The sequence below is a fragment of the Oncorhynchus tshawytscha genome, linkage group LG26 (genome assembly GCF_018296145.1).
Source record: "Oncorhynchus tshawytscha isolate Ot180627B linkage group LG26, Otsh_v2.0, whole genome shotgun sequence".
Classification (NCBI taxonomy): Eukaryota; Metazoa; Chordata; class Actinopteri; order Salmoniformes; family Salmonidae; genus Oncorhynchus; species Oncorhynchus tshawytscha.
This window is the reverse complement of record NC_056454.1, coordinates 21720591-21732646: the sequence shown is the minus strand read 5'-3', so window position 1 is coordinate 21732646 and position 12056 is coordinate 21720591. Positions and strand designations below refer to the sequence as shown.

Below are 12056 nucleotides of genomic sequence, written 5' to 3'. Positions count from 1 at the left end.
TCTATTGGGCCCACACGTCACCCCCCTCTGGTCAACCTGGCATCGGTCAGACGGTGCGTTGCCTTAGTGGGAAGTACTGGTGGTCCACCTTGGCAAAGGACGTGAGGATTTATGTTTCCTCCTGCTTGGTGTGCGCCCAGTGCAAGGCTCCCAGGCACCTGCCCAGAGGGAAGTTACAACCCCTACCCGTTCCACAATGGCCGTGGTCACACCTGTCGGTGGACTTCCTGACGGATCTTCCTCCCTCACAGGGCAACACCACGATCCTGGTCGTTGTGGATTGGTTTTCTAAGTCCTGCCGTCTCCTCCCTTTGCCCGGTCTCCCTACGGCCCTACAGACTGCGGAGGCCCTGTTCACTCACGTCTTCCGGCACTACGGGGTGCCTGAGGACATAATCTCTGATCTGGGTCCCCAGTTCACGTCCAGGGTCTGGAGAGTGTTCATGGAACGTCTGTGGGTCTCGGTCAGCCTCACCTCAGGTTTTCATCCCGAGAGTAATGGGTAGGTGAAGAGAGTAAACCAGGATGTGGGTAGGTTTCTATTCACTACACTCTGCTCTCCTGCACCTGACTTCGCCTCCCATACACACCTTTGACAGATAAGGAACCGAGATCTGCACCATTTAAGTCAACTTAAAGTGAAAATAGGTTATACCATAAACTCTGAGCTAGTTGTTATCCGGCTTTTGAAATTCAACAGAAAATTCTGTTCAAGACCAAAACAAGGATTCTTGTAGTAACAGAGACTAAAGAAAACCTTTAGTGTAATCAGGAACTATTCTGAGAAATAAAATACAAAATAATAATTTTAATAAAAGGATACCTACTATTTTAAGTGAATATGAAATCTGAAAAATGTTTTACATATACATGTTCCTAAGACCTTTTTCACTTGGAAATAAGTATGAATAACTAAATAGAACAATACTGGTGTAAAGTCAGAGCAGACCTGTATGCCCTTTAAAACAGTATCTTAGTTCGCAAGTTTGTTAACAAAATAGGCCTTCTGGTCTGGTCATACATAAACAAACTATTGAGGTACCTGAGTATTCTGAAAAATTGTCACCTGATGCTTGTTAGGTAATGTTAATCAATACAAGGAAAATGAGAATACCATGGCCGAAACCATAAAATCTGTTCCTTCTGGTGAGATTCTAGGGAGGAATATGGATTACCGAACCGTTGATGAAGCCTCGTCCTCTGACAAAGTAAGCAGCCTTTTCCTCATTTTGTGCTGTCTTGATTTTTGGCCACAACTTGTTCCTTCTTTGTATGTCCTCCGGGCTGAGATGCTCAGCGAAATGCAGACCATGGCTCTGAAGGAAGGCGTTCTTCCTAGCAGCTTTCCAGACAGCATCGCTGTAGAGTCTGGCAGTGAAGAGGATGATAATACCCCTTGGTCTTGAATCGTTTTGCTGTTACTTCTTGCCGAGGCGATGCACAATGTCGATGGTATCACCAACTTTGTTCTTCTCTGCAGGCATAACTTCTTGGCAGATGCAGATAGCCTCTCCTCGCACATCTTCATTCTCCACCTCTGGCAAGCCGTAGAGTCTCAGGTTCCATCTTGTGTATTGTTCCAGATCAGTGAGACGTCTATGGTAGACATTGTTATTCTTTTCCACACCTTTCGCAACTTCTGCCACTCTCATTTTCACATCCTTGATTTCACCACATGCAAACTCCACAGTATTTTTCAAGCCTTCGATAACCATGGTGTTCGCTCCTACCATTTTCTCAATGGCGTCAGACCTGGTGTTGATGAGTAAAGAGAGGGTAGCCACGATGTCAGAGTGCGCGGAGTAACCGGTAAAGAGGGGAATTCGTCATCTTCAACAGCATTCGAAAGCATGATATTATCCATAGGCCAAGCATAGTTATGGCAGTTATGGGGATATCTTTGTGGGCTATACTCAGCCTTGTCTCAGGATGGTAAGTTGGTGGTTGAAGATATCCCTCTAGTGGTGTGGGGGCTGTGCTTTGGCAAAGTGGGTGGGGTTATATCCTGCCTGTTTGGCCCTGTCCGTGAGTATTGTTGGACGGGGCCAGTGTCTCCCGACCCCTCCTGCCTCAGCCTCCAGTATGCTGCAATACTTTGTGCTGGGGGGCTACGGTCAGTCTGTTATATCTGGAGTATTTATCCTGTCTTATCCGGTGTCCTGTGTGAATTTAAGTATGCTCTCTAATTCTCTCTTTTCTCTCGCTTTCTTTCTGTCGTGGAAATTTCCTCTATTTACCAAATCATGGGAGCAAACCACAACACAAGTCAGAGTTAGTTATCAAAGTCCATCTTTAATTATATGAGCTCTATCACAACCCTGTGACTCTCAGATCAATTCAGTGTCTATCAATGAATTCTCTGAGAGCCCCACTACATTGCAACGGAGATCCTTTAATGGCAAAGAACACACATAGTCAGACAGCATAGACATAATAAATCCTTCAGCTTTGTCTTCTTACTCAAACCCAGAACCATAAACCAATCCTCCATATCAACAGGCATATATCAAATTGTCATTTAGATACAACCAATTCTAAATACAACCAATCCTGGACAAGCTCACAGGGAGCATAGAATGATTCCAGACACTGCCATCCTCCTCTCCCCGATGGGAAAAGTAGGGAGTGACTGGCACACAGACACAGTGGAGCAAAAGATATGTTTACACATGATGACACCTTGACCTCTCCCCTCTCTGCGGCCCATGCAACTTAGTCTTGACATAGAACAGATAACTGCCAATGGCCACCACTATAGTACAACAAAATACATTCTTATGAGAAATAACTGATGAATATAATATGATGAATATAAAACATCTTATCTATGTTACCCACCAATTCTGATTATTCCCCAACATTTCTCTCTGCCTCAGGACTATCTGGCATGATGACATCTCGCTGCCCCCACTCCACCTGGCCGTGCTGTTGCTCCTCCAGTTTCAACTGTTCTGCCTGCGGCTATGGAACCCTGACCTGTTCACCGGACGTGCTACCTGTCCCAGACCTGCTGTTTTCAACTCTCTAGAGACAGCAGGAGCGGTAGAGATACTCTGAATGATCGGCTATGAAAAGCCAACTGACATTTACTCCTGACCTGTTGCACCCTCTACAATCCCTGTGATTATTATTATTTGACCTGCTGGTCATCTATGAACATTTGAACATCTTGGCCATGTTCTGTTATAATCTCCACCCGGCACAGCCAGAAGGGGACTGGCCACCCCTCAGAGCCTGGTTCCTCTCTAGGTTTCTTCCTAGGGAGTTTTTCCTAGCCACCGTGCTTCTACACCTGCATTGCTTGCTGTTTGGGGTTTTAGGCTGTGTTTCTCTACAGCACTTTGTGACATCAGCTGATGTAAGGGCTTTATAAATAAATTTGATTGATTGATTGACAAGGAGCAAATTGATTGCACATGCCCATTAGGCCAGTTATGCCATCCTACTGAAAGGCCTATGGCTGCATTGGTGATGCATGACATTATGATAAACTGCAAAATGGGCTCACATGGCAGATATGCTGAGAGAGTGACAATCAAATAAAACAGATTGGCGAGTTCACAAATAGACAAAAATTCATTTTCATTTGAGAAAACAACACAGAAACATTAGAGACAGATCCTCTTCACACCTTTTTAAAATATATTTATTTTAGTACTTTTCTCCCTTTTCTCCCCAATTTTGTAATATCCAATTGGGAGTTACAGTCTTGTCCCATCGCTGCAACTCTGGTAATGACTCAGGAAAGGCGAAGGTTGAGAGCCATGAGTCCTCCGAAACATGACTCTGCAAGCTGAACTGCTTCTTGACACACTGCTCGCTTAACCCAGAAGCCAGCCACACCAATGTGTCAGAGGAAACACTACAAATGGCGACCGAAGTCAGCTTGCAGGTGCCAGGTCCGCCACAAGGAGTCGAGTTGAGGTTAAAGAACTGCTCTCACACTTTAGGGAAAGGGCTTGTGAAGAAAAATCTTATTGCAAGAACTGGGAGCTCTTTAAATTTGAGGTGTCCAAATACCTTAGAAAATATGGTAGTAATCTTGCTAAGACCAGAAGGGCTGAAAAGGAAAAGCTGATCATTAAGATAACTTGCCTTTCTCAGAGGTCCCTAGCCGGCCTCTCGGGGGAGGAGAAGATGGAACTGAAAGAGTTACAAAATAAACTGGATAAGATTAATAAGATTAATATAGATTAATAGCAGAAGGAGCCTTTATTAGATCTAGGAAAAAAATGGATTGAGGAGGGAGAACAGAATTCATCCTATTTCTTTAGACTTGAAAAATTTCACTCTAAAAATAACACTATCCATAAGTTAAACATTGATGGTGTTATTACAGATGACCAAAAATGAATTACGAAATACTGTAGCACATTTGACAGAAGATTATATAGCTCTACGTACTGTCAGGAATCCACAGATAGTTAAAAAACAAGTAGCTCCCTTCCTATTTGAAGTATTTTTAGAGAGTATTAAAAACAATGTTCCCCCTCCCACAATGAGTCAGGGGTTAATAACACTGATACCTACGCCTAAAAAATAAGTGCTGCTCATCAATAACTGGCATCCAATTTGTCTTCTTAATGACTATAAGATATTAGCCAATATTACTACTTGCAAGTCCTGGATGCAATCATTGATGAAATACAGTCTGGCTTTATGAGGAACAGACATATTTATAACAATATCAGACTAGTATTAGACATACTTGACTACTCAGGCCTAATAACTGAGGATAGCTTCAAATTTTTTAAAGATTTTTATAAAGCATTTGACACAGTAGAGCATCAGTTTCTCTTCCACTCCCTTGAGAGACTTGGCTTTGGGAATTTTTTCTGTAAGGCTATTAAGACTCTCTATGCAAATGGTAACAGCTCTATCAAATTGAAATATGGCACCTCACCTAGATTTGAGTTAAAGAGAGGAATTAGGCAAGGTTGTCCTATCTCTCCGTACCTGTTTTTATTAATCACCAAACGTCTTGCAAATTCTTTAAATAATAGTCCTGTACAAGGTATTTCCATAGCTGGTAAAGAAATTATTATAAGCCAGCTGGCTGACGATACTACACTTTTTCTGAAAGACGCTAACCAAATTTGCATATCGATCAATGTGATACAATCCTTTTCCAAAGCGTCTGGTCTATATCTTAACATTAATAAATGTGAACTCATGGCTGTCAAAGATTGTGTGACACCTTCATATTATGGTATTCCAGTAAAAGAAGATCATACATATTTATGCATAACCATTACAAAGGATCAGAAGTCTAGAGGCTTACTAAATATTAACCTTCATATTAAAAAAACCCAGAAGAAGCTAAATCAATGGCTACAGAGGGACTTATCTTTAAAAAGGTAGAGTCCTAATAACCAAGGCTGAAGGTATCTCTAGACTAACCATATGGCGCCTTATCTTTATATCTTGACAGTAAAATAAGCAAGGAGATAGACCAGATGCTTTTCAACTTTCTCTGGAGAAACCATACCCATTACATTAGGAAAACTGTTGTAATGAACACTTATGAGAATAGTGGGCTGAATTTTCTGGACTTTACTACCTTAAATAATACTTTTAAGATCAATTGGATAAAACAATTCCTAAGAAGATCCACTTCTATTTGGAATTTTATTATTCATCATGTCTTCTCTACTTTTGGTGGCCTTAACTTCATATTGTTTTGCAATTATAATATTGACAAAGTTCCAGTGAAACTTTCTGCTTTTCATCGGCAGGTTCTTGTCATGGTCCTTAATTTATAAACACAATTTTTCTCCACACAGATATTATATACGGAATAATCAGGATATATTGTATAAAAATAGTTATTTGTTTTTAGAATATTGGTTCTGAAATAATATCCTATTGGTGAGCCAACTGGTAAATGCAGAGGGTATTTTACTCAGTTATAAGGAATTCTTACCACTTTACAAGGTACCTGTAACTAGAGGTCGACCGATTAATCGGAATGGCCGATTAATTGGGGTGGACTTCAAGTTTTCATAATAATCGGAAATCGGTATTATTGGGCACCGATTTGCCCCCCAATTTTTTTTACACCTTTATTTAATCTTTATTTAACTAGGTAAGTCACTTAAGAACACATTCTTATTTTCAATGACGGCCTAGGAACCGTGGGTTAACTGCCTTATTCAGGGGCAGAACGACAGATTTTCACCTTGTCAGCTCGGGGAACCAATCTTGCAACCTTACAGTTAACTAGTCCAACGCAATAACGACCTGCCTCTCTCTCGTTGCACTCCACAAGGAGACTGACTGCCTGTTACGTGAATGCAGCAAGTCAAGGTAAATTGCTAGCTAGCATTAAACTTATCTTATAAAAAACAATCAATCAATCATAATCACTAGTTAACTACACATGGTTGATGATATTACTAGATATTACAACTATCTGACTGAGAAGTGGTAGGCAGAAGTAGGCGCATAAACATTAATTCAAACAGCACTTTCGTGCGTTTTGCCAGCAGCTCTTAGTGTGCTTCAAGCATTGCGCTGTTTATGACTTCAAGCCTATCAACTCCGGAGATGAGGCTCGTGTAACCGAAGTGAAATGGCTAGCTAGTTAGCGCGCGCTAATTGTCGTTTTGTTGCTGGTTCGAGCCCAGGGAGGAGCGAGGAGAGGGACGGAAGCTATACTGTTACACTGGCAATACTAAAGTGCCTATAAGAACATCCAATAGTCAAAGGTTAATGAAATACAAATGGTATAGAGGGAAATAGTCCTATAATTCCTATAATAACTACAACCTAAAACCTCTTACCTTGGAATATTGAGGACTCATGTTAAAAGGAACCACCAGCTTTCATATGTTCTCATGTTCTGAGCAAGGAACTTAAACGTTAGCTTTTTTACATGGCACATATTGCACTTTTTCTTTCTTCTCCAACACTTTGTTTTTGCATTATTTAAACCAAATTGAACATGTTTCATTATTTACTTGAGGCTAAATTGATTTTATTGATGTACTATATTAAGTTAAAATAAGTGTTCATTCAGTATTGTTGTAATTGTCATTATTACAAATTAATGAATTAATCGTCAGATTAATCGGATATCAAATAATCAGTATCGGTATAGGCGTTGAAAAATCATAATCGGTCGACCTCTACCTGTAACACCTAAAGATTTTGCAATTGTTTTAGATGCCATTCCCTCAGGTGTTGTTCTATTATTCAGGAACTGTGTCAAGACCAGACCCTCAGAGCCTACCTTCCATTAACCCTGTTGACCCATCAGTAAGGAAAGATTTGTTTCTCTTTTGGTCCATTCAACAACAGAGCGATACGAACCTTGTTTCATCAGGATGTTGTATCTACTATACCTTATTGCCTTATTGGAATGGATTTATTGATAATATCTGTTGGAAAAAAGGTTGGATGTTGCCACACACATACCTACTTGTTAACAAAATTAAGGAAGATTCCTTTAAAATTATTCATAAATATTATTCTGCCCACCACTATATGAAGAAGTTTAAGGAAAACATAAACTCAAATTCCTCCTTTTGTAATGTCCACCCAGAAACAGTGTTGCATCTTTTTTGGCATTGTATTCATGTAAGCAAACTGTGGCAAGACATCAGTAGATTTATAATTGAACACTTTTATGAAGGTCTTACACCTTTGTGGAGAGATGAACTGCTTGGATTCTTTACCTACGATAGAAATAAGCTGAAACATTTTTATGTAATTCATTTCATTATTCTTTTGGCCAAATTTCACATTCACAAATGAAATTTACAAACAAAAAAACAATTTTCTTTGTAAATAAATGTAACTGTATTTTAAGACAATTAAATATTCTACTAACAAAAAAGCTGTTAGAATTATAAGTGTATTCATGTCCCTTAAGGTCTTTGTGTAATGTGATATTGTACCCCCTAGCTCAATTGTCCATTGTATAGAATCTATACTTGTGTTCCCTCATGTACTCTCTGTATTAATTTGTTGTAAATTTAAAAAATGTTTTTAAAAAGTTCTCACCTCTGGTGGTGTTATGCATGGCTTCAAAAGAGAGCAATTCCTCCCTGTGTGAAACTCCGCGGTAATCCCACACACAAAAATGGCCGTATTTGTTGTCAGTTGCTTAATAATCACATGCCAAAGAGAAAAACTATACATTTCTTGCGGAGTCCTTCAATTTCTTTCGATATCTTGTGCCATGCCAGTTATCCGCTCTGTGACGATTCTTCGAGACAAACTGACACTTTGGAACAATTGAACTTTGTCTGGTGTTAGCAACTATTTTACAAATTTTCCCCATCCAAACTAAGTTTCGTAAATGCGGCTTGTTGGTCACCCAAACCCCGCTGAATAGCAATTACTTTATCCACACGAAGTTATCCTTGCAACTCATTCAGTTTAGCATGTTTCGAGCTGTAATGACTCTCCAAATTGGTCTTTCTCATTACTGCATGTGCATCCCCACAAACTAGGAATACACTTCGACGGATCTACGTTTCTTTCATTTACTGTAGCAATTTTTCTGACGTACAGGCAGGTGCTCGGTGAAGACGAGCTGTCTAGCGCTACCAAACATTTTATTTTTCTTGGAAAAATTACGTCTAATAGCTTTTTTTTAATATATAAAAAAAATGTATTCATGAATTGGCTCGGGGGCCTGATCAAACGGTATTGTAGGTCGGACCTCCCCACCCCTGGCCTACACACAGTGGCCTGCTGTTGCTAGCCAGCTAACCAATAATACATCGTTTTTTCACATTTTGAAAATGTATTTAATTACTAGAATAGGTTCACGCCTACGCCAACGAAGCGGCCAACCTGTAGGGAAGAGTTGTCAAGCTTCTGCTGGTCGAAACGTATGGTTACTTTCCCTTTCTTGGGCCCAGGGATGATAGTGGACATCTTATAGCGAGCACTTTCTTATAATAACCAAAACTGTTTGGTCTTTACACAATAAAATACAATAAAATAAGGAATGCGACTAAGGTACTACTTATCAATGATGTTTAAAGTGCAACGAGCCTTTATTTATTTACCTGTGACGTAAAGCCACGGTAATACTGCGTAGTCTTTGCGCGCGCTGCAGTCTCTGCAGAAAGTGGATCCTGCCTTTTTGTACGGACCGCTTTTGGTAAGTAGGCTTGCCAGTTTGTTAGTGTGGTAATATTGATAAAGTCATGTGCAAATAATACATTCAGTAGGCCCTATTAAAATAATATTAATATAAGAGGTTTTGATCTTATCATGGGACGTATGGGTGAAGTCTTGGTCGTTTTTGACAGCTCGCTAGCTAATTTAGCGTTCTCTGACTGGCCGCGCAGTTGTTAGTCTAGTTTCGATTACAACCAAGAATGTTTTTAAGAGTCCAGCACAATGAAAAAACTATCTTGGTTGCATCGAAGCTATTGTTAGCCTAGCAGCTCTACCTGCGGCAGGTCAGGCTTGATGGCGCCAGCTAGGCTAAAACGACGCCAGTGATTGTACCTTTGTTCATTGTAGGACACTTTCTATTTCTCAACTTTGTCTGAAATATGATGCGATTAATAGTATGCTACAGTAATTTAGCTAGTTAACAAACATAACGTTAGCTAGCTAGCTGACATAGCTTGAACTAGGACTTTAACTTAAGTAACGTTAACTAACCACTATAGCGAGAAAGCTAACAGACAATGGTAATTTGTTAGTGGTGGGTCAGTAATCAAATGACAACTTTCTAAATATTTTTAAGACTAGCTAGTTAGCTAACTTTTTAAATGGGAAAACTTTAGCTGGTTAGCTAGCTATTTTCATCTATTGAAAACATCCAGGCACAAATATCTTTGATCAAGGTGTTTCGTTACCATGGTCACCAGCAAAGATTTGTTTAACTAAACCAAGATATGATATGACAGATATGTCGTTTCCAATGGGAACAAATGAGTCATAGTGGGCAGAGCCAAGCACGAACTAAGGAAGTCCTATTGGCCTGTTCAAGCATAGGTCTTCGAATTTCAGTTAGCCTACACTGTGAAGTGCGCGTGTGCATTAACTAATTTCGTCTTTGCACTCCTTGTAAATAAAGCGATTTTGGCAAAACAGTCTACAAAACTTAGTATAATCTGTTTATAACAGGTTCTAGTTTTGGAAACAAACGTTTAATAAAGAGAAAATTAATCTCCTCCGACTGCCCGGCCATTGGGCTTCCTCTCGCTACCATATTTGGTAGTGTTTGGAAACGCCAAGTGGATGCTTCACATTTATACATCAGGTGAAATATCTGTCTCATTGTTCTATCTGTGGTATTAGTTTGCCATAATCGTTGGGCCAACCATATAAATTAAATCTCTGAAATGCAATCATTCTCATTCTAGTCTTCCCCATCCCTTCAGGAATATAGAGTGAGTGTCAGAAGTTTCATAAGGCTCTTCATCATGGCGAGTCAGTCGATGGAGATCATGGCCAAGGCGCTGGAGCAGCAGGTGCTGCAGTCAGCCAGGATGGTGGAGGAGCAGCTGGATGCAGAGCTGGGGAAGCTGGAGCGCATGGATGACGATGAGATGGAAAAGCTGAAGGAGAGGAGGATGGAGGCCCTCAAGAAATCCCAGAAACAAAAGCAGGTAGGAGGGAAAGACAGAGTGGTCACATTGGCTGAGCCATATGGTGGATGCCAAACAAGCATTTTATTTAGTCCATCCAGTTATTTCATACCAGTAACACTCATCATGGCATGTTTGTTCTCTGTCCCCTCAGGAGTGGCTGGGTAAAGGTCACGGGGAGTACAAGGAGATTCCCAGTGAGAAAGACTTCTTCCCTGAGGTGAAGGAGAGCAATCGAGTGGTCTGCCATTTCTACAGAGACTCCACCTTCAGGTTTGCAACACAGCAATGTTTTCTTCTCTACCTGTTTTTCTCCTGCCATTACAGGCCTAAAACCTACTGCTGTTTTATTGCTGCAAATTAATTGAGATCCAGGGTGAGCTTGTCCTCCTAAATCCTAAGAAAAGGATTAGAAAGAGGTTTATTGCCCAAGAAATCTTTATTGCAGCTTCTACCAGGAGCTAACCCTGCTGTCTCCTCTCCCCTGCATTCTAAAGATGCAAGATCCTGGATAAGCACCTTAGCGTCCTGGCCAAGAAGCACCTGGAGACCAAGTTCATCAAGCTGAATGTGGACAAGGCTCCATTCCTGACAGATAGGCTGCGGATCAAGGTGATTCCCACGCTGGCGCTGGTAAAGGATGGGAAGACCAAGGACTACATAGTGGGTTTCACAGACCTAGGAAACACAGACGAGTTCCCCACAGAGGTGCTGGAGTGGAGACTGGGCTGCTCTGACATCATCAACTACAGGTACACAGACAGGAGTGATTTCCTGAAGATAATCACACCTCTAGATAGAAAGATGATCTGTCTAGGTATTTCCTGTTAGGCATTTGAGGCCATTGGTTCATTTGCAAAAGGAATAAAAAAGCCTTACTAGTTCATGCACAAACACAGGCTGATTAGACATTAAGTTCTACTTAGTTCAGATCAAGTCTCGTAACACCCCTCCCTACATTTTGTCTTCTCCCCAGTGGTAACCTCATGGAGCCCCCCACCCTGACACAGAAATCTGGTTCGAAGTTCATCAAAGTGGAGAAGAAGACCATCAGGGGAGAGGACACAACTCAGACTCTGAAGACGACTAGAAGACCCTGTCAGCCATCAACTTCCGTCTCTCTCGCTGGGCTACTAACCGGCAGAACCATCTCTTCCTGTTTTGTTCCTTTCCCATGTTTATCATTTTCCTATTTATCCCAGTCTTCCATGGTTTGTTTTGTGTGTGTGTGTGGACTTAATCATATGAGTTCATATTTAATTACATTCAAGTGCTTTTTGGTTGTCTATTTCCAACCTGCAAAGAAAAGGATACCTATCTGAGCCAGTGAACTTTCTGCCCTGACTGACTCATTGATTCCAAATGAAGTCTAGAACTGGAAACCCTCAGACCTGATGCTGTTACCATTTAACATTATAAAGAATCATCCTTGCTAACACTATGGCTAGCTAAATTAACATCGATCCATGTCATTTGTCGACACGATTTGTGGGGGAA

At 40.8% G+C, this 12056-nt stretch overlaps 1 protein-coding gene across 1 annotated transcript; it reads left to right on the top strand.

The window, feature by feature from the left end:
• The first annotated feature begins 6283 nt into the window (after positions 1 to 6283).
• Positions 6284 to 11799, top strand: LOC112225367 (thioredoxin domain-containing protein 9). The gene is given in 6 exon segments (XM_042306981.1): positions 6284 to 6306; positions 10353 to 10580; positions 10714 to 10832; positions 11057 to 11311; positions 11536 to 11618; positions 11621 to 11799. Coding segments are annotated over 6 exon segments (729 nt in total). The 5' UTR covers positions 6284 to 6291; the 3' UTR covers positions 11650 to 11799.
• Positions 11800 to 12056: the final 257 nt, after the last annotated feature.